We start from the raw sequence: 23,983 nt of genomic DNA on the forward strand, positions 1-23,983 counted from the left end.
AGCTTTCCAAAAACCTTCCTTACAAAAATAAAGTGAATGCCCATCAGCTTCAAGTTAAAATGTGGGAAATTTTAGTGAAACCTGTCACTAAGTCTCAAGAACAGCAGTACTGACAGGGTTTCTCCACTACTCTACTGTTGTTGTTTGTTTTTTTTTTTTTTCTTTCTGGTACCAGGAATCGAACTCACAACCTCGCGCTTGCCAGGCAGGCGCTGTGCTGCTGAGCTAAATCCCCAGCCCCACTCTACTGTTTATAATAAACAGAACATTAAGGGATAGGTCTTTACTATACCTTGATAGGAGGAATATGAACCTGTATTTTGCATAAAATAAAATCAGGATACTTTATGGTGCTTAAAACACCTAAATATAGTAAAGGTAACCAAAGGAATCTCAAGTGACAGGAAGTAGGTAACACTGGTATAAATCCATTTTCTCACCGAGAAACCCACCCCAACTTTTGGAATTCTCCCAGTGCCAGTCCATGCAGCATGTCTTGGGGATCTAAAATTAAGATGAAGTTACTCAAGAAAAAGTGGCTTGGTGGAGGGAGATGTGTTAATTACTTGTACACTGTAGTAAATATGGGCTAAACTAACTGATAGTACCCTGTCAGATATTCTTTTTTAGTCCTTACTGAAGACTAGAAAATCACCATCAGAGAAACCATGAAAAAAGGTGTTTCCAAAGAGTCAGGAATCTGAAAATATAAATTTTTTGCAGATCAGTTTCTTCCCCTTTCTCTAATTTAATGAGCAGTTCCTTTTAGCGGGATGTAAATGCCATATTCCCTTTTTTGGGGAGGCGGGTACTGGGAATCAAACTCAGGACCTTGCACTTGCCAGGCAGGCGCTTATGCCACTGAGCTATATCCCTGGCCCCATATTCCCAATCGTTCTGTGAGGTTACACTTTTACATTCACAGAAAAACTCATCAACGACCTAATAAACTTCTTAGCATGCCCATGAATAACTATTTTGAGAAACTGTCTTGTGGGATGTGAAATTTTCTTCCAATTTTCTGTGTCCTGAAGAGCACAGAAGTATGTTTTATTAGGAAATAGTAGACAGCATTAAGTGTACTATTTAAAGAAACGTCTCAAGCAATGTGTTGTTCTTACAGCTAAAAACTTGAGATATATCATATTTACTACTAACAGCAAATAGCATTTATCTTTATAGCTTTCTGTGGCCTAAAGGGACATACAAACACAGCTATTTTTAAGTAAAATAGCTATTTATTCAGCTTCTTGTCATGCCAAAATGTTCTGTGCATATACCACTATAATTAGCACACCCTCTGTAACAGGCAAAATTGTACATCAAATTATATTTCATATTACCTGATTATATAAAAATGTAAAATGAAAATGATTTATCAATTCCTTTTAACATTCCTAATAATTCATTAAGAGATATGAGGCACAAAATCTTAGTAAAATATGACACAAGAAGAGCAGTAATACAATTCTCACTTAAATTTAACTTGTCATAATCTGTTAGGAATATACAAAGACAACAAACTTTTAAAACATTGTATTTACTAAGATTCTGGCAATAGCTTTATGTAACAAGATACAGCATACCAGGCCTGCCACTCAACTTGTTTATAAGTCTCAGCTTCAATATGAAGCTGTTTAAAAACAAAAACTCAAAACCTGCTTTTTACATGCTAAATATCCTGGCAAGGGTGCCATTAAACATAGTAATGAACTGGAGACTGTAAGAATAAAGAGTTAATAAAAGCTAAACATTGCAGCCTAAACAACATTCATACAAAAAAATAAAGTAACTATCGTTGGTTACATAAAATTTTCCTGACTGGTTAAAACTTAACAGTATAAAACATGCACTTTAGAATCTTTAGCTATTAGTTCAAAAAGTACCAGTGTCTATATGAAACAATTCCTCTCCAAAGCCAAAGTATAGTCAAAAATTAATTCAAATGACGTAACACATTCTAAAGCTAAAAAACATTCAGTTATTACGGATGTGGAGGTGAACTCAGAGCTCTGGGGCTTCTCATGCTGCAAAGGGTTGTTTCTGTGGTTCACTCAAAGCAGCATACGACAGAGTCCAGGAAGCTCAGTAAAGGGAAAGACGCTCATACCCGGCTCTGACCTCCCCAGGGAGCTTGGCTACTGTGTCCACAGAAGTAGGGGGTGTGAGGATCAAAGGCACACTATTCTGCTAGCTAAAGACATAGCAAACCACCCCCCCTCCACCCTAAAAGCTCATTCCCGAGGTAAATAAAAAGTATACAAGGGGGGGAGTTAAAATACACTTATCTACACAGTAAGGATTTCAAAATTAATATAATCCCTACTTTAAAAACTTTAACTAGAGTCATCTGGATATTTCTGATTACACCTTAAAGATGTATCCAGATTCAGTTTCTACTGAGTTATCACTAGATACTTCTAGTCAAAAATATTAGCTTTCTTCCCAAGTGTCTTAACCACAAGTATGACTGCAGTGTGTGATCTCCCAGGTTATCGCGCACTGGAGGAGAAAAGGTAGATGTTCAAGCAGCAAGCAACAGTTATGGCCCTTTCACATAGCGGCATCGGAGTAGCTATTGAATAGTCCAGGAACAATTCTAAAAACAAGAAAATTCATGCATTTTAGTAAATATATCATAATTTTCACAGTTGAAATTTCCTTAGACATTGCACTTTCTTCATAGGGGAATCCTGGTTTTTGTTAATGTTATGGTGAGTCAGGACTTGAGCTAGCAGCCTTCTTTTTCTTCTTCTTGCTGTGTTTCTTATGCTTCTTTTTCTTTTTTGTTTTTTCCTGTAAAGATAACTCCATGTTAGACATCACTACATGACAAAAAACAAATTAAGAACATCCTTCCTGTGCTACTTCTAAGCTACTTCAATCCATATAATTAAGTAAAATACTCGGACATTTCTCAAAATATCTCAACGACAGTATCATGTAAGGACTGAGTTCTTGTCACTTTATATTTATTTTTATTTATTTATTTATTTATTTTGGAACCAGGAATTGAATTCAAGACCTTGCACTTGCCAGGAAGGTGCTGTGCTGCTGAGCTACATCCCTGGCCCCTTGTCGCTTTCTAGAAGGATAGGGAACACTCTGAAGTCATTACCACAGCTTGTAACAAAATTTCCTGTACAAAATAAATTCAATTGAATCATGCTATCAATTGCTGTTCCTCATGCTATGTATTTTTTTTTTTTGAGACAGTGTCTTGGTGTGTAGTTTAGACTGGCCTTCAATTCACTGTGTGGCCAGGCTGGCCTCTAACTTGCAGCAATCCTCCTGCCTCAATCTCTTGAGTGCTGGGATTACGGGCGTGTACTACCCACACCCGGCTTCATGTTACATAGTTGTATAATTTTATGTTACATAATTTTTAAAGATAAATAACTGCAGCTATTACTGATTACATCAATTATGGTTTGTTATCACACCACAGTAAAACATAATTATTTTGGTAAAATAATAGTTATCAGAGAGAAAAGGAAAATTAAATTTGCTGTTCTAAAGTAGAAACAGAAGCCGGGAGTAGGGGTGCATGCCTGTAACCCCAGCACTCGGGAGGCTGAGGCAGGAGGATCGTTGTGAGTGAGAGACCAGCCTGGCTACATAGTGAGCTCACGGCCAGCCTGAACTGCATAGTGAGACCGTGTCTCAAAGACCAAAAAAAAAAAAAAAAAAAACAAAAAAAGTAGAATATTAATGCCAACTCACTGATATAAAATAATGATGTGTAGCTGAAAAGTGTTTTGGTTAGGAAAAGAGATGCTTCATTTTACAGGGAAATGCTACTGACGCTTAGGAAAAACAGTCAAATTCCAAGCGGCGTAAAGGAAGCTAGGGTTCTGTCAGTCTCCAACTCTCCCAGTTGCTGCTACTGGAGAAGTGAAAGCAGAATTTCTAGAAAGACAGATACTCAGGAAGGTGGCAGCAAATGCAAGACTACTGTTCGTGCAAGGACAAGAAAACAAAAAGCAAGAAATGAGACAAATCAGCAGAGCTGCCCATCCACTTCCTTATCCACTGGCACCATCAGCACCCATCTTCTCTTGAAGGCCTCTACATTTCTGTAGTGTTGATGACTTTCACCACCCTTTTTCAGTACATACTTAATTTTTTTAAAATTTAGTTTTGTTTTGTTTTGTTTTTCTTCCAGTACCAGGAATCAAACTCATGGCCTTGTGATTGCCAGGCAGGCGCTTTTGCCACTGAGCTAAATCTCCAGCCCCGTACATACTTAAGTATACAGGGAATTTTACAGAGTCCAAAACCTTATAGTTTGCCACGTATCTAGCTCAGTGGCATAAGCACCTGCCTGGCAAGCACAAGGTCCTGAGTTCGATTCCTGGTACCAAAAAACCAAAACAAAACAAAAACTTATAGTTTGGTCATCCATCCATTCATTCATTTATTGAACCAGAACCTCTCTCATGATAGGTAAGTGCTCTACCATTAAGCTACATCACTAGTCCCACTGGGCTTTAAAAACTAGGTGGCCACTCTTTTCTTAAAATGTACATTTTTCTTCTATACCACCTCACCTTGCTAGTCTTCTTCTATTACAAAGCCTAGCTCCTTTCCTCTTCCTTCTCTTCTTTCCCAACACTCCCAGCCACATGTGTTACACTCCATGTAAGAACTGAGATGCTCACATCTTTACATTGGTCTTATGCTTTGGGTTTTTTTCTTTCCCCCAGTACTGGGAATCGAACTTATGACCTCGCGCTTGCCAGAGCAGGCGCTGTGCCACTGAGCTAAATCCCCAGCCCCCAGTCTTATGCTTTGAACTCCATGTTTTAAGTGCCTCGTTAAGATACACCTAGATATCTAGTAAGCATATCTAAAATCTGTAACAACAAACTTAAATTTTGTCTCCAAATCCTTTCTGAGGCATTTCAGTAAATGAGACTATTTGCCATTTTGCTTTAACTCAAAGAAATCTAAGCTATTTTTGGTTTTGCTTTTTTTAAAAACTCCATTCTCAACATCCGAAGTACCTAGTGAGTCTCATACCATCTAAGTACAAAAACATGTTTCAAATCCAACCATGCCAGTACCTTTTTATTACCAGCACTGTTGGTAACACTTCTTGACTGAGTCCACTCATCTCCTCTGCAAAAGCATGTTGAACGTGTCAAGTATTCAGGTCTCCTGTGCTAAAGTCCTTACAGTTTCTCGTAACACATTCTGATTAAAACTCAACCGCAATACCACAGGATATGGCTTGTGCTTCCCTCCCGACCTCATTACATGCTGCTCCTCCTCAGCCACCAGGTACCTATTCACCTTTCAGTTCCTCAAACGCATGAAGCACATCTCAGCACACATCCTCAGCTCATCTCCCCACCTAGGCTTTTCTTTCTTTAGGGCTTCACAATGGCTGGCTCTTTCTTATAAATCAGATTTTAGTTGAATTTTACTTCCTCAGACAGCTTTTTTCCGCCTGCCCTGCTAGGGTGCCAGGACAGAACTCGGGGCTGGCGTGTGCTAGGCAGCACCGTGCCACTGAGCCCCGCTCGGCCCCTCCGGAAGGCTTCTCACAGGCCCAGTCCCTCTCATGTGCACAGTGGCATCCTTCTTGTTTAGGAGGAGTGTGGAACTACTCAGATGCTGACTGCTGTCTGGTGGAAGGTCAGCAACGAAGGTGTGCAAGAACAAAACATCATCCGCAGTGGAGTAATCGTGTTACACCTTACAATTAATCTGAATCACAGACCAGAGTAGTCTCCACCCATATTATTTCCAGAAAAAAAACAAAACAAACAAACAAAAAAAAAAAACCAAGTCTCCTACCACCTTGGCCTACAAGCAGACACAGAACTACTTCTGAGCCACACATTCCCAGGTAAGCCCTCCTTCCTAACCTGGGAGGTCCTCATCTGAGAGCTCGGAAAAGCCGGTCCTGATGCTGCCCTCACCTCTCCTGCCCTTAAGATGCCTCCAAAGGCCACAACTAATGTGTGGACAGAGGGCCCTTACATTACCTGCTGATGGGGCAGGCACTGCTCTTTCAAAGTTTGTTAATGACTTCTCTTTGTTGGTTCTCATTTGGATATGGCTTCCATTTCTCCTTAATTCTTCTCTTCCTTCTTTTCCTTTGCTAATTCTCTATTTGCATAATGGGGGAACTGGTTTTAAAAACTATTAACAGAATCCTTGGTATGTGCAAGTCTTCCGATATTACTTTCTGGCTTTTTCACTGCGGCCAGCGCTTTGAGAGTTTTTCTGTCATTCTAGGTTTGCCTACGTAAGCTGTGCTTTATTACAGCTTCGAAACATCAACTAAAAGCTTGAGCTCTTATTTGTAACCCTAAGATCTGGGGACGGACACATCTGCTACCAGAGCTTTCTTCCTTTGTCCTAGGCCAGTCTGACCCTCTGCTCAGTGAAGCTGCTCACCACCACGCCTTTCCCAACCGTTCATTTGGTCCCAGGAGATTCAGCACAGTTCATGTCACATTAAAAGGAAATGATTCTGTGCTGTGATGTAAAAACGTAAGAGATACTTGCTGTTGCTTTTTCTCGTTCTTCACTGCTTTTCTTCTTTTTTGCTCGCACCTAAAAAGTGGAAATTTTTGTGAAGACGAACATGTAATTTGTACTCAATGCATTTTTCTCTCATTCCCTAATGTATATCTTACATCTTCAAAAGTTGCATGTACAATCATCCTTTTTTTGTACAATCATTCTGACAGTCACACACTATATATATATATATGAGGTTCTGATGAAATATATACAAAACAAGAAAATAAACTCTTAGAGCTCCAGAGGACTTCTTATAGTTCCATTCAGCACCAAAGAGCAGTGTGGTACTGTGGGGAAAAAAAACATGAGCTCTGAAGTAACAGGCCAGGAACTGAATCCTACCTCACTTTCATCATCTATAAGCAAGGAAGTAATACCTCGCTTTAAGGGGTGCCTGGAACACAGGAGGAATTTCTCTTGGTGAGAACAAATGGTAGCTACATATAAAGTATCAGCATAAACCAAGTGATTAAAATTCTTTTCATGAGTCAGGCATGGTGGCAAACCTGTGAGCTACCTGGGAGGCTGAAACAGGAGGACTGAAAGTTCCAGGCCAGCTTAGGCAACTGTGTCAAAATAAAAAGCCCTGGAGGTGTAGCTCTGTCATGGAGCACTTACCTAGCGTATGTGGGGCTGGGGATTTAGCTCAGTGGCACAGCGCCTGCCTGGCAAGCGTGAGGTCATGAGTTCAATTCCCGGTACCAGAGAAAAAAAACCCAAAAAACAAAAAAACAAAAAACTAGCATATGTGAGGCTCTGGGTTCAATCTCCAGTACCCGCCATCCTTTTAAGTAACAATTATCACCCCATTTTATTTTGACCTTTAAAGTGTGGCACATATATTAAAACTCATGTATATTAAGCGGTAAATACCAATGTAAGATACTTTACAGTAAACTTTACTTGTTACATAACAAATGTAATTAATATAAACTAGAGTTTAAAACTAACTGTTGAACTGACTGTGTGGTACACCTGTATGGTTGCTGCTCCTATAATACCAGTGACTGGGATGACAGCAGCTGTACGGCTGATGGATTTCAATAGGCAGAGATGAGGGATGCTGTCACGCCATGTCCTGGATGGCTCTGTACATGCTGGCTACGCATAATTCAAGGAATCAGTAACGAACCTGCTTATGATACTGAAAGTGAATGGATTAAAAAATGACTATGCAGTATTTTGCTCAGGACTTTAGGATACAATGCATACCCCAGAAATGCAAATATCTTATAAATAGGAAAAAGACAGAATTTAACTTCCTCGAGATCTTTACTAAATTTTGTCTACCATTCTGGAAAATGTCATTGGCAGCAGTGCTGATGAGTAGTTTCCAAAGATCATAAATGTCCTAGGCTACATCCTGCATTGTTTTTTTTTTTGTTTTCTTTTTGGCGGTACCAGGAATCAAACTCATGACCTCGTGCTTGCCAGGCAGGCGCTATGCCACTGAGCTATATCCCAGGCCCCATCTGCATTCTGTCTTAAGATTTAATGTTTCCTGCTGTTATCACAACAAGTATTTATATAACAAAATGTATTTTATCAAATTACATGTTATTTACTCCCTCTGTATTTCTGTTAGAGGTCAGCAATATAGAAATTAGTGCAGCAGTTTATACTAGCAATGAATTTTATCCCAGGAAGCACTGCAAAATATTGCTACAGACTGGGGGTGACAGGCCTGACAGGGTTAAAGGCCACTATTACAGATTACAGATCATACAATCAGAAAGAAGACGGGCACAAATAGAAAGGCAGAGCTCAGGGAGTGGGTAGTAAGGGACAGGGCAGACAGGCTGGGCAGGGTGGAAGCAGGAGGACCCTGGCACAGAAACAAGACAGGATCAGGAAAACCAGCTGGCACTCGGCTCATCTGTTATAGAAGGCCAGACCCTCAACTATGTAGACTACACTGTTGGCGGTGGACGTGTCGCTCTCTACAAAAGCTGCAGCTTTAAAAATCAGTAACTCTAGTGCAACCTTAGGTTAGAGTTTACTGTGCCACCAACTTTGCAGACTCTTTACTCTGTCCTAGGTATTATGTAAGGCCCTCCATAACTTATCACCTCATTTAGTTATTACAAGTAAAAGCCAGGCTCCTTTTTAACAGATAAAGAAAGCAAGATCAAGAGAGAAGAGTTCTAAAGGTAATAACTCACTAAAATTAAGAATGGGCTTTAATTCTAACAAAGTACAAAACTTGACAGGGATTACAGAATGACCTTATAGTCCTCCTGGGTTTTATAGGCAGAAAAACCAAGGTCAGGCCAACATTCTTCTGTACCTTTCTATTCCCCAAACTGTAACTCAAAACAAAAACAAAAACAATTTGCACAGTGTGTGCAATGTTCTATCCTTAGCCATGTAAGCAAATACTGGGTTTCAATTTGCTGAACATTACACAGACTCGTTCATATAATCAGAATGGCAGTACGATATGACATTAGAAAAAATAAAATACTTCAGATTAGAACACTGTGTGGGAATAGTTAATTATCAAAATAGTCACCTAATGCAAAACTTACTCTAAAATGCAAAAACTTTCATTTCTTTTACTCACCTCTTCAGAATAATCTGATTCTGACAAGGACTCAGATGATGACGGTTTATCTTCAGGATATATCTTTCTTTTTTTGGTAAGTCCTTTAATGTCCTGTGAAAAGTGAAATATACTTATCTTCACTCAAAAAGATGTAATACTATGTTACACAAATTTTATGCTTCTAAATTCTATTTCTTAATTCTTCCAGTTATCACAAAATTGCCCATTTTTCAATGTAGACATGTCTAACCCTTTAATTCCAAAAGAGCAATGATCTTCTTAAATAACTTGAAAAGAATGACATATCCATTTAGATGTAGGGGCTGGGGATTTAGCTCAGCAGCACAGCGCCTGCCTGGCAAGTGCAAGGTTGTGAGTTCGATTTCTGGTACCAGAAAAAAAACAAAACAAATGAACAAACAAACAAAAAAATAGATGTAATAGCCCCCTTATTTCCTTAACTTACTACATACGACAGAAGTTTGAAGTCAGAAGAAACCATGTAGATGGTTTAAGATTTGGGTCCTTTGTATTCTTATTCTTTTGTTTCTATCCAGTATTGGATGGATGAACTGAGTGTTGCAAAAAATTAATGGGTAATTACGAAGAGGATCTAGAAGGATCTCTACACAGCAATTTCTTTAGTGTATTTAAACTATTAAATCTACATTTTAAAGAACTCTTTAAAAGTTTTTCTTTTTTTGTACCGGGAATGGAACCCAGGGCCTCGTGTTTGCCAGACAGGTGCTGTGCCACTGAGCAACATCCCCCCAGCCCTTAAAAGTGTTTTTCAGGTTGAGAAGATGAGTGATCCTGAGGAAGGAGAAGGGACTGAGAGTGGGAAGAGTATTTAGGGACTGAAGCACTTTAAGAAATAAAAATTCAAGCCAGGTGTGGTGGCACAGCACTCAAGATGCTGAGGCAGGAGAACGGCCATGAATCTGAGGGCAGCGTGTGCTACACAGCGAGTTAAGGGCCAGCCTGAACTGTAGTTCACAGCAAAACCCTGTCTCAAAAAATAAATAAAGATTATGAAAACATCTGAAGAAAGTACAGCAAGATATTGAGATTTACTGGGGTTACAGAGTGAGCATGCTGATTACCATTTCATTAATGTTTCATATACTTTTTTTATATATCTTAAGTAGCGCAAAACACAAAGCCATAGAACCACCTACTTTGAGCTACACAAAGCTACCCTGACACAGAGAAAGCAAGATACAAAATTTTGGGGGCTGGGGATATAGCTCAGTGGCACAGCACCTCCCTGGCAAGCATGAGGTCCTGAGTTTGATTTCCAGCACACACACACAAAAACACGCCAAAAAACAAAACCCAACCCCCCTCTCCCCACCATCCCTCAAAAAAAACAAGTAAAATCTATCAACAGATAATGCACAGATAATGAGATGTGAATGCAACTGAAGAGGTTCAACGCCCTATGTACCCTCAGCTGGCAAAAAACGAAGCCTCACAATGCTGACAAATATGTGAAACAAGGGGACCTTCATACACTACTAGCAGAAATGCAAAGTATTAACAAGTACCTTGGTGAACAAAGTATAGTTCAGTTCAACGTTTGTACCTCCCAGAATACAGAAATTATAGTCCCAGGTACACCTTAGAAAAGTAACAGTAACCATGGGCCTATACATGCGTTTGAATAGCATGCACCAGGTCCCAAGATAAAAACACATTAACACCAAAACAAAACAGAACAACCCCAAGCAAGCAAACAAAAAACTCGAAGCTGAAGTGTGTAGAACATTCATTCTATGTACATGGGTATTCATTATATGTGAATATTTGAAGTACTGCTAAAATCACCGTGCAGTTGTTTTAGTATTCTATGTGTATTACCAGATTTTAGGTTCACAGTTACCATTTTAAACATGAAAGTAATCATTTATTTTATAGTGGTTTTGAGTATCAGGAATTAATGGTAAATTACAACACATCTTTTGGGCAATTACTGAAATCATATGGCTTCCTTCCTTTTACAATTAGTTGTAGATGAGGCATGCCATGTGCCCCAAGCCCAAAGTTCCAACTACTAACTACTCAAGAGGCTGATGTAGGAGGATCTCTTACGCAGAGTTTGGGGCTAGCATGGGCAACATAAGGAGACCTTGCCTCTCAAAAAAAACACATGTCCATGTTCTGTATGTATGCATGTATATATGTATGTGTGTATTTATTTATTTGTCTATTTACAGACAGGATCTTTCTATGTAGTCCAGGCTGGTCTTGAACTTACTATGTAGCTCAGACTGGCCTCAAACTCAAGTGATCCTCCTGCCTCAGCCTCCAGGGCTGCATGATGTTTTGCACCTAATCTTAGCCAAAAGGCCGAGAAGCGATAATGCCCGATATTTTGTAATTTAAAGAACCTGCTTTAAAGAAATAAAAATAAAGAACCTGCTTTAAAATGCCTGAGGAGCTGGGTGTGGTGTTAACACCTATAATCCCAGCTACTTAGGAACCTGAGACCACATGCTCCAGGCCGGTCCAGGGAACTTGGCAGGACTGTCTCAAAATACCCACGTCAGCTCCACATGATGAATGCAATCACCTTGTCCTGCAAACAAGTGCTAACAGAAGTAAAAATTTACAAAAGGGAGTGGGAAGGTGCAACTTTACGTTGTACTGCTAGCCCTTTAACTAAACTGCTGAAGCTGCGCACCTCACTTAAATACCTCAAGCACTGAGAGCTCATCCCACCTTCTGCCACATTTTCATTGACTGTTAACAGAAAATACAACTTCATGCCAAATTTTAAATTTCTCATACTCAAAATTCTAAGAAAGAAAACTAGAAGAGCTACAGTGTAGTTGTGTGGTAGAGCCAGGCCCAGCATGCTTGAGGGTCTGGGTTCAAAGCCAAGGCCGCAGTGGGTACCACTGGAAGAAATAAATGTTTAATCTCTTTCATTTTGTTTTAAAAATCAGAGATAATTCATCCAATGATAGAAATTCAAACTTTCTACATGAATACTCTCCTGACTTTTACTTTCAAAATTGAAAGCAAATTAAAAAAATTTCTTTACCATCAACATGAAATGCCATAAAAGCAAAATAAGTATTTCCAAGTTAAAAATGGGTACACATTAGAGTTCATTTCTTGAAGTCAATTAAATGTTGTACGACAGACTGTCTTAAGGTTATGTAAAAATATAATTACCTTTTCTTTCTCAGTTGCCTCCTTTGACTTCCTTTTCTTTTTTAAACTATCCTAAACAAACAAACATATGTATTACATCACTTTTCAATGTAACAGATACACCACTGCAGAACAAGGACAAAAACTCAAAACAATGATATGCTCTGTGATTGAAAAAAGTTTACTCCAATACCAGCATATTATTCTTAAAATACAAGAGCAATCTGTTAAGTAGGTATTTGGCTGTAAGTCAACAGGCTTCTTATCAAACCTATGTATCCTTAAAATTGTCTGAAATACAGAGGTTTAAAATAGGACTTAGTGTCACTGCTGGCCTCTGCCTCTGGTGACCATGTGCACTGGAGTTCTTTTTCTTTTTTTTGAGACACAGTCTTGCTGTGTAGTACAAGCTGGCCTTGAACTTGCTTATGTAGTCCAGGCTAGTCTCAATGTCATGGTTTGTGTCTGGATGTCCCCCAAAGCCTCATGCAGTCATGGGGGTGGCTTCTGGAGTTTATGATTGATTCATGGTCCAGTGCTGGGATTATGGGTGTGAGTGCTACACCCACCCTGGGGAGAGTAGTTTGCACACAATGTAAGGGACAGAAAGAGGCTGCTTGTTGCCTTCCTCTCCCTTTTTTGCTTTGGTTGCTTTTGCTGTCTTCTACAACCATGAACTGTTGCCCTCTGCCATGTACCACTCTGCCTTGGAGCCAGCTGAGTATGGACTGAAACCTCCACAAACTGTGAGCTAAATAAACCTTTCCTTTCTTTAAAAAAAAAAAAAGAAAAAAAAAAAACCTCATGGCGATCCTCCTGCCTCAGCCTTGACTGCTGGGATTACACGCACGTGCTGCTACACCAATCTGGAGTTCTAAATCATGATGTACTCAGACATCCACAAGTCTGATTTGCCCACTCTTCTCATCAGGTGGGGAGGCAAGAATTTCTGCTTTTACTCCCTTAATTCTAGTTAGAACCTCCCCAACCCTGTTTCTTTATGCACAAAGTAGATTCACAACTTCTTCCTAGGGCTGTTAAATGGGCTAGCACTCAACTGTTCAGAACAATGTCTAACACAGAGTAGGCACTCAATAAATGTTAGCTATCATTATGATAAGATGCTGCTTAGGGTTGAAAGACAAAGAAAACAAATACTTATTACTTTTTAGGTGTTAGGCATTTTGCCAGAGGAAAGTTTACTGGGCCAAGTAGATAAAAATCTATAAAATCCAAACATTTTGTCTAGTTTCCTGAGACCTTAGTACCGTATCTGTCAAATCACAGTTCATGGGTACCCCTGTGTCAGAACCACAGAGGCCACCTGCTAAAGACGTATACTACTTCTGAGCCTAAGCAGACTTGAAAACTTCAGCTCTGGATATGAGAGTCCAGGAACGAACTTTTTTTTCCAGTGCAGATGATTGAACACCGGGCCTTGGAACATGTGAGGCAAGCACCCTACCAGCAAGCTGCACCTCTGGCCTGTGGAATCAACATTTTTCTTGAACACTACATGCCTTTACAAAGATGACCTCTAAAGTTCGAGTGACAATTCTGCGTACGTTGGTACAAAACAAATTTAGGGACGGTATAGCGTGAAGGGCACCAGACCAGGTATTTGCAGATACTGATTCAACCTTCACTTTTAACACTAGTATGAATTTAAACAAGATTTTCTTTTCTGAACTAAAACTTCTTTAAGGAAGTGGGGAAAACACTATCACAGACACATGATACTTATGAAAATACTTGGAGAGAACTCTTAAATGCTACTTGCAAGATATTAAGTACATCAGTTAAATGGCATAGAACATCGAAGTACAAAATCAAATAGTATCTCTTTTCTGACATGACAGCAATTTATCCACATAACAGTTTACCCCAAGCATCACTTGGGGCAGCATTTCTGTTTATGTACAATCTCGAGCATCGCTTGGGCAGTGTCATTTCAACCAGCTAGTTCTTGTACAGAATAAATATAATAAAATTGTCATTTTGATATATCCTGTTACTTTATAAAAATTAACGACAAAAACATGTCATTTTTGGTCACCCTGTATTTAAATAATTGGACTGGTAAGTGGTTAAGGCAGTGAGAAATAAAAGGAAAACTTAAATGTCTTTGCTATCAAAAAACAAAAATTTAAGTAATTTTTTTTTACCTTACTGTCTGACTCAGTTTCTGACAGGGAGCTTTCAGAAGATTTATGTGAACGATTCTTCTTTTTCTTTTTCCTTTTTGCTTGCTTCTTCTCCTACGTAAAAGATTTTTAGAAACATATGCTTTCAGTTTCAGAAATATAATTTATGCATTTTATTAAAACTTTACTAATGAACAAAATTTAATAAAAGAACCCAGCTTTTAATTACTATTCTTTTAATAGTAATTACTATTAATTATTATTTAATTACTATTCCTAATATGGTACTAGGAATTCTGCAGTCAGCTATATCCTCTGCTCTTTTTATTTTGAGAGAAGGTCCTATTCGGGCTGGAATTTCAGGTGTGGGCTAGGACACCTGGCTTTAATTGCTATACTTAATGCGGCACACCACTTTCCTGTTGTATTCAAAAAAAAAAAAAAGCAAATGATTTGAATCACATATAATCCTGAGCATCCAGTCCAAAATCATTTTAGATTTTTCAAATCTTTTTCTTCTGATTTTTTAAATAAATAAGTTTAAAAGACTTAAAATATGCATACACACCAATATTTAAGTATCTCATCATTCAATATACTCATGCCAGTGCTCAAAGCTATGGAAAAATAATCAAAACCTGCAAGTAAACATTCCTAAGAGATATTTCATAGTAGGTGTCCTTTTGACATTAAGTAGGCTAGAGATATTACTTCATGAATTACTTTAAGCAAACCTTACCTCATCCTCAGAATCTGAAGAACTGCTGGAAGAATCAGAGCTTGATGAAGAAGAAGATGAATACTTGACCAAGCACAAAACAATTAAAGCTTGTGAGATGCGGAAATTGTTTTCTTTTACTAAGTCTCTCAAGTACTTAGTGAAATCAATCTAGTATCTGAGAAACAGACGCCATATTTGTCAGATTTTAAATATCAAATCTTAAAATCATACCACCTCCCCCCAAAAGGCTCAACCAAGTGACAACATATGCGGCAGTGGTCATCAACTGCCCTCTTTTACTAGCAACCAAGGAGTTGCTAGGTTGCAGGGAGACTGGCATCTTTCCTCCCTGTCACTGAGAACCTCACCACCCATCACATCATCATTTACAGAGCCCACGAGAGCTTTGAGCGTACAGATTAAATCAACTATTCTTACTTCTTCTGTAGGCTCTTAATTGTAACACTGAGAAAAATGGAAAACTTTTGCTCACCCTACCAGATTTCTTCTTTTCCTTCTTCTTTCTCTAAATGGAAATAAATACAAGTCTAAATAAGTCAATGTGAATTTTCAAATCCATCTGTCAAGCGTAGTCTACAGCATTATTGTGAAAATCGAAGTATGACATTACAGTAAAAATAGTATCACCTGTTTTTTTTTGGATGAGCTCTCATTTCCACTTAGTAATTTCTCCCTGTGCTTTTCTAGTTCTTTCTTCCAGTTCTGTAAAAAGGGTACAGACACCATTAGAGGCTATCAGTCCCTCTAACAGACGTAGTATAGAAAAACCACCACTACAGTACTTCCTTCCCCTCACCCTTTAATACTCTCACCTAACTCAGCTTCGAATTACAGTTGAGAGGTAATCTAAGCTGGCACCAAGGCAGTCATCACCAATCCAAGGCGGTCATCTCCGCCTGTAGTCCTAGTCATTAGGGAAGCTGAGGCAGAAGCTTCTTTGAGCCCAGCAGTTACAGGGCAGCATAGGCAATATATTAAGACCTTTTCCCAAAAAGAGATGCTCTTGATACTACTAGCTCTTTCTCTAGCAGATACTAAGGGATGGGAATTCCCCAGTGCACAGTGAGAGGTGTAACAGATACTATTAGTGAGGTTAAGGCCTGTTTTCCTTTTAATAAAGGTAACAAGAATCTCTTTCTAGGCTCTAAAAGCTGAATTATTAATTTTTACTGTAACTGACATAATACACGTTTGTATACCAAACAAGCCAACATCACCATGAAATCTGAGGGTAAAATAGGGAATGCAGGAGGAAGAACTCAACATTTAGACAATGTAGATGATAAAATTACAAGACAATTATTCTTTTTTTTTTTGCTAAAAGAAAACACACATTTAAATACAAACCTGCACTCAATATGGCAGAAGTCCTAAAAAACAAAGCCCTCTTATCCTAAAGAGCTGTGGCTTTTATGGTAAGAAAAAGATTAGTTTATTTGTTTAAAAGAGTACCATTTACAAACCTCATTCATTTTTTCTTCAAATTCAGCCAAAGCCTTGGAGCCTTTCTTTTTCTTTTCTAGTTGCTCTTTCACTTCTTCCCTTAAAAAACAGAATGTACAAGTCATTTTCCATGCATTTCAAATTTGACTGAAGTTAAATATAACAAAAATTTCACAACTCTATTTTTACTAACAGATCTCCACTCCAATATTAATACATTTTAAATTTCTTCATCCACACAAGTAAATAATAAAGTCTATCATATAACATAGTCACTCCCTTCTAAATATCAATTTTAAGAGTTAACAAATCCAACATCTGAGCACTCCCATATGATATTCACTGTTTAAATACATTTTCATTTAACCCTCACAATACCCTGTAAGAAAAGTCGGCATGTACTCCTGCTTTTTCAGATAAAGAAACTGAAGCTTAGAGGAGCTACGTAACCTAAGGTCATAAAGCTGATAGTTTCACTGCAAGGGTGAGCTGGCTGGATTCTATTACGAAATCTCCCATTTTATAACATACCCGACCCATTTGCAGAGAACAGTTAACACAGCATCCCAGCTGCTTATTCACAGAAGCCCTGCTTATTCGTAGAAGCCCTGCTTACAAGACCGGCCAAGGTGGTGACCTGGCAATTTGGATTTCAGAAGGTTCTTACCATTCACTGATTAAGAGCTGCTTACTCCCTAAACTGCCTGTACAAACAATACAGCTCGGGCTGAGCGTGCTGTCCTTCTTGGAACCCGGGATTTTGGAATGTGACAGGCAGTCTGACCACCCCAGTGAAATGCCTGGACACGGGGTCTCTAATGAGCCTCCCAGGCTGGCAACATCACAGGGACGGCCATTGCTTCCTGCTGGGAACAAGTGTGTCTTGTAGGGCTGCATGAGGACTCCACCAGCCTTCATTCCGTGGACCTTTTCCCACTGTGGACTGTGCCTGCTATTCTTTCACTGTAATAAATCTGAGTCCTAGGATGAACTAATGTGAGAGCTGCCTTAACGCTGACACACATATAATATGCCTGTTTGGGCGCTTCCTCTTTCAAACTCACCATTTCTCTTCATTTTTACAGTAAAATATGCTTTGTTCTGGGGTCATTTATTTTCTGGTATACGGCAATGGTTAACAACAGCACTCATATACTTAAGAGGAAGACAAGGCTTACTTCCCATTTAACCCAAAAAGGAGGAGTCCCTGTTATAAATAAGCACACTTTTCTTTTTTTTTTTCAGCCCTTTTGAGACAGGGTCTTGCTACATAGCCCGGCTGGCACTGAACTCATGGCAATCTTCCTGCCTCTGCCTCCTGAATGCTGAGGTTACAGGTGTGCACCACTATGCCTGGCATAAGCACACTTTTTAATCACTGCTGACCAGTATCCAGGATAACCTAGAAGGACTCTGAAGTTACCTACTTTGAAGCTTGTCATATATCAGAGTGTATGGTATTATTAATATAAAAGATACACTGTAAATGTACTATGATGCTTTATTTACAAAAGGCCAGAGATATCTGATGAGTTTTGTTGATAAGCCAGCAGATAAAACTAGGAATAAGAATAAACATCCTTTCTAATATCTGGTTAAATAGCAATGAAGGGCCCAATTACTCAAGTAGAGAAAAGGCTCTGGATTAAGGTACATCCTTTTTTTTTTTTTTTTTTTTTTAATTTTGAGACAGGGATTCACCAAATCACTGTGTAGTCCAGGCTAGGATGGAAAGTACAATCCTCCTGCCTCAGCCTCTCAAAGAGCTGAGACAACATGTGTGCCCGGCTCAAACTCATTATTTAAATAGCTTAGAACCCTGCAAGGTTAAGTAAGGTCTTTGAGGGAACAGGGAAGATTGCTATAGAAAGGTCACCGGCACTACCTTAGATTTACTGGGTGGTGGGTGCTCAAGGGTTTTACAGTTGTGCATATGTTTCATACATCCAAAAGAAAGCGCATGTAACATCGCTTAGCTGGCAATGAGGTGGCAAACAGTAAAAGTCACATGAGTACAAGTTTTCAAAGTTTAGAAAGCTTATACAGAGGCAAGCTGTTTCACAAATACCAGGTAGGCCTGGGTCGGTTCAGATAATCCTGGATTGTTGGCCCCGAAGACTGGATTGGACCCCTTGATCTGGCCATTGCTATTGGATTCATGTAGGCCTTGAAGAAAAAACAAATTAGTTCCATTAAAAGAGCTATTAAAAATGTAAAATCTCACTTATATCAAGCAACCTTTTAAATAAACTCATACAACTAAGCATAAACCATCTGACTAACCAATCTTTTATTCTAACAATAAATCTAATCTCTTCTGCCTTGAAAATTTGAGGTAAGTAATACTACTTTAAGAAAATGAGCTGCTGTTTTGAGAAGCTTGAAACAACGGCTCATCCTCCCTACAGACGGCATTAGCGGCTTTCCCTTAAAGCCCCGAACCTGTGAGGCGCTTCACACTGCACCTGCTGACAAACGAAGACCTTCATCCCAAGGAAGCTTACAGGCAACTAAGGCTGAATTTATGGCATATGCCACCATCCCAGGAAATACTGTTATATTAATGACAATTTTATTTGCAAATTGCAAACATCAGAAATTAAGTTATATACAGGCAACAACAAAAGAGGACTTCAAGAAAATTAAAAGCTTTGTACATAAAAGGACAGTATCAACTATCAAAAAGAGAAGACAATCCAGACTGGAAGAAAATACTTCAAATAATCTGAGAAGAAGTTAACATTCAGAATATATAAAGAGATGCTTACAATGACAACAAAAAAAGTCCCAAATAAACCAATTCAAAAATGTGTAAAGAGGAGCTGGGGATTTAGCTCAGCGGCACAGCGCCTGCCTGGCAAGCGCAAGGTCGTGAGTTTGATTCCCGGTACAAAAAAAAAAAAAAAAAAAAAAAAAGAAATGGGTAAAGCATTTAAGTAGACATTTCTCGCCGCCAATAAACACATGAAAGTGTTAGAGCATCACTGCTCATTAGGGAAAGTGAAAGAAACACAGGCCATCTCATAGCCATTAGCATGGCTATTGTCAAAACAACAGAAAGTCATTCTGCCCTTTGTTGGTGGGAATATAAAATAGTTGTTGTGGAAAACAATGTGGTAAGTTTCTCAAAAAGTTAAAACACAGAGCTGGGTATGGTGGTGCATACATTTAATCCCAGCAGCCTGGGAGGCTGAGGTAGGAGCCTCACAAGTTTCCTGTCTCAAAATTTACAAATGGGGGTGGGGAGCTGAGGATGCAGCTCAGTTCAATCCCCCACTATGAAAAGAAAACAAAAACAACCCCTGCAAGAAAGAAAGCAAGCAAAAGATTTGTTAATGAAGTGTTTTCATCAGAGGCATTGTTTTATTAAAATTCATTTTGCAACAAACAAATCTGATCTTTAATTCAATCTCTTCATCTTTACATTTGACTTTCCTGATTTAACTCTCCAACAAACAGAAAGCTCTCCTATTTTTTAATTAAAAAATACTTTATCATAAAAAGATAAAAAATCATTTTTGGTTGAAAATGACTACTACTATCAAGGTTCACACCTAACAATGTATTTCTTAAACTGTATTTACCGAAGTCTGTAAAAGTGACCATTTTCACCTTACAACAAATGGTACACACTCCAAGATTTCTCTGGCAGAGAACAACAGAAAACCCCATAAACACATCCTGAAAATTACTTCCATTCAGGTAACACAGCCTAATTACTTGGGAACAAAAACAGACCTTTGACATAATTTTCCTTCAAGCAAGAAGGAATGCTGTGGGTGTTTGAAGATACGGATATCACACGCAATGCTAACGACAGGCATTTTTAAGAGAAACTATTACACCCTCAGTATTTCATTCAACTGCGTCTGCCGAACACTGAGTTAGTGTGGAGGCTGCAGTGAGGGGACCCTTAGCCCAACACACACCACCGACAACCCCAGGGAGCGGAAGCAAGCGCCGTGCAACACGCGGGCTAAGTCCACCATTTGTAAAACAGGAGCAGTATGCACACCTGTCTTCTTATTTCTTGGTATCATGTCATCATAATTTTAGTGATGCCTAATGGTAAAATATTTTGAAGTATTTTAAGTTTAAAATTGTAAAAATTATCTACTTCCGAAGACTGCAAATATATAAAAAATAAAAAAGAATGTTCAACAAAATTACAACAGCAAACACTGAAAACACCCATGCCATCATCAAACTAGGACTCATTAAATATGTTAGTATATACTCCCCAAATGAAATACTATATAACCAGTAAAAGAAAAATGAGGACAACTATAGACCTATATAGTTCTTCATATGGAAAAATACCCCGAGATTTCCCTAACTGAATAGCAAAAGTAAGCTGCAGAAAAAAAAAGTTTAACAAGTAACTACAAATTTTAAAAAATCTGAATGTATTTGCAAAATGTAAAGGAAGACACCCCCTTTTACCACTCGATATACTAGAGGATTAAAAATTTTGAAATAACTCATCATCTTTATCAAGGAAAACGTATTTTACATATATATGAACTATAAAGATAAACAATAAAAAATTCAACCATAATTCGGAGAGCTGACCTGTGCCGTATAAAAATTCAGAGTACAGTAACAATTTTTTATTTCCATTAGCTCTCAAATTTTTAACATATCTTAAAGTCTTAATGTGAAGTCAAACTGCTTTCCCAAAGCTTACTTTCACTGGAGAGAAAACTAATAGCACTGTAATATATTTAAATGGCAGGTCTTTCAAATATAGACAATTTAAGGTACAATTACTTGAATTACTGGTAAGAGTAATAAAGCTCACTTTTAAGCTTTCCACCATAAACACTATCTTCACTCTGCTGATGTACACTCCAAATACTGTATTTCAATTATTTATTTCAATCACAATAGATATATTTATTAAGTGTATCTTATACACTAGGGCCCATGGAAAACACTATTCTGTGCTCTTAATCATTAAATAACATTGCATCTTTCTACTGCACATCATGAAGTTTTTAAAACAAAAAAGTATTTTACAAAAGTAAGAGTCTTTTCACGTATGCAACAGTGAGAAAAACACTTCTAACATTAAGGCAGAGGGTGGTTAAGTATAGACACTGCATTTCTTTAAACATGGCATCATCATGACTTAGTAGTTTTAAATATAGCCACCCTGTAAATCAAAAATTCCTATTCTTATGTGATTAGAACTGTCCATTGCTCCCCACTGCTGTGTGAGTTTGGGGAATAGGAAATGAGTCGTTACTGAAACTGGGCACAACAAATTGCACTCAGGGGATGTATAGGAGGGCAGGGAAGAAAACAGCAATGCACCACAACTGCTAAAAACACAACATGCAGAATTTTGTTACTCTGATTACCTGTTTTTATCTAACAGGTACATATATTTTAAAGGGCAAAAATAGAAAAGAACATGAAGGAAACTTCCAGAGAACCACAGACCCAAAGGGTGGCCATCACAAACTTAACCTTTTAGAGATCCTGTGAATTAAAATATTCAGTTAAAAACACTGTTCAAGAATAAACACCAAGAGAGCAGGGTGTGGTGGTGCCTGCCTGTAATCCCAGCACTTGGGAAGCTGAGGCAGGAGGATGGCTTTGCTGGGAGTTTGAGGCCAGCCTGAACTATATAAACCATGTTTGAAAAACAAAACAAAACAACGAACAGGAGGGAACCCCAACGTAAACAGTGGACTCTGGATGACCATCATGTGTCTTTATAGGTCCATCAACTGTAATAAATATCACACTGCTGGTAGATATTGACAATGGGGGAGGCTGCATATGCGTAGGAGTACAAGGTCCTGGGTTTGATCCCCAGCACCACAAAAAATAAAAATAAAAATAAAAATCAAGAGCTACGATGTCAGATGAGCCAAGTTTTGGCCTCAGTTTAAACAGTCCCATCTTCCTCTACGCAGTGAGGACTGAAGTGGACCATCTGTGTCTTCTACTCTTAATTTCATGCTTTCCTTCTCATAGCCTTTGAAGTCCAAAGTAAATGTTACTGGAACAATCTGTGCAGGACAGCACGTTAAAAAAAATACATGGAGTTGTTATCCAAATGCTCCAGTAAATGTAGCTAATTTTCTAAATTTTCAAATGCCTCAGGGGGTGTGTAAACTAAATAAAGCTTTCTTCCCCGTAAAATGCAACATTCTAGGTCCCTGTAGCAAACTGCCCCCAAAGTTAGATAACTTCTAAGCACTCAAAACCGACGGCATTAAGAGAGGCTGAACACTCCAACACCTCAAACCTCGGAGTGCCCCAGCACAAGACCATCAGATGGTCATCCACATAGCACAGCAAGGCCTCATCTGCAGCCAGGACAAAAGAACTTCCCTCGTTCTTGTAATCAAGGGTCACTACCACAGCGTTCCTAGGCATTTTCAATGACAAAGACCGTCGAAAACGAAAACAAACGTTTCTAAAATGAGAAGCAACTTGGCAGGCAACTTGACGCAGGAGGATCACTGCAAGTTCGAGGCCAGCCTGGACTACAATTTTTTGGGGGGTGGGGTGTACTGCGAAAAAAAAAAATGAGAAGCAGCCATTATGTCACAGAAGGCTTTTTTAGCACAAATACATGCACCTGCAAATAATCGTTTAAAAAAAAAAATAGTTCACTGACTGAGGAATACTACCTTTAAGTTCATTTTTCTCATTTTACTGTTACTGGTTAAAATTTTGTCACAGGCAAACCCGGGAACCGTCAGGCTATAACCTATTATTACTATTCGCTTATGTTTACTAGTATTACTATTCGATTATGTTTACTTTCTGCTACGACTTACTTGTGGATCTTTTTTTACAAGAGTAATAATTGTCATGCCCAACATTCACTTGGGCATATTGCTTTCTGTGGTCCTACCCCGCAAGGTTATTGATAATAATTATCTCTCTTTATAAGTAAATTTTAAAAAACCCAGAAAACCCTTAGGCTCAGAGAAAAACAGCAGCTTGTCCTAGGTTATCTAACTTCCGAGGGACCAGAGGTGATATTCCCTTCTGTGCAGGACTCCAAAACCAATTCTTTCCACGCCATTTATCCCTTTGCAGGTCTGTTAGCGCCACGAGTGTTGGAGACACGAAATCAAACCCTGCGATCCCGATCTCAGACGCGGGGCCGCCCTGCCTCCACCCGGGAGCTCTCCCGGGCCCCCGCGCCTCCATCCCATCCCGGACGCGAGTCGGGGGCGCCGAGCTGCGAGGGACTTCCCCGACCTCCTAGCGGATGGGAGCGACCCCCGCGCCCCGAGCCCGTGAGGCTCTACACATCGGGCGCTGCTAACCCTGGCGAGGGAGGAAGGGAGCCAGGGAGCAGGGCCGGGAGCCGCGGGGCGGGGAACGACGGAGCGGGCGGAGAGCGGGACCGCACGGCGCCGACTGCGTGCGCGGCGCACGCGCAGC

At 39.2% G+C, this 23,983-nt stretch overlaps 2 protein-coding genes across 4 annotated transcripts in view; one reads left to right on the top strand and one right to left on the bottom strand.

Moving 5' to 3' along the window:
* The window catches only part of Rbm48 (RNA binding motif protein 48), a 36,593-nt gene extending 22,242 nt beyond the window's left edge, over nt 1-14,351 (top strand). For 2 of the 3 annotated variants that reach the window (XR_261518.2, XM_013515939.1), the window contains one exon: nt 3,010-3,175. The gene's annotated coding sequence lies outside the window, so the exon portion shown is untranslated. Of the gene's footprint in view, nt 1-3,009; nt 3,176-13,656 lie in introns of those variants that run through there. The other variant, XM_013515938.1, reaches the window with a different exon arrangement.
* On the bottom strand, nt 1,219-18,736 carry Fam133b (family with sequence similarity 133, member B; the record flags this gene model as incomplete). The annotated part of the gene is given in 10 exon segments (XM_013515940.1): nt 1,219-2,796; nt 6,520-6,567; nt 9,101-9,193; nt 12,263-12,313; nt 14,407-14,499; nt 15,125-15,187; nt 15,600-15,632; nt 15,755-15,829; nt 16,591-16,669; nt 18,639-18,736. Coding segments are annotated over 10 exon segments (720 nt in total), but the record flags the coding sequence as incomplete, so codon positions are not given.
* Between the last annotated feature and the right edge of the window lie 5,247 nt (nt 18,737-23,983).

This window comes from Chinchilla lanigera, unplaced genomic scaffold, assembly GCF_000276665.1.
Source record: "Chinchilla lanigera isolate Chin_1 unplaced genomic scaffold, ChiLan1.0 scaffold00031, whole genome shotgun sequence".
Classification (NCBI taxonomy): domain Eukaryota; kingdom Metazoa; phylum Chordata; class Mammalia; order Rodentia; family Chinchillidae; genus Chinchilla; species Chinchilla lanigera.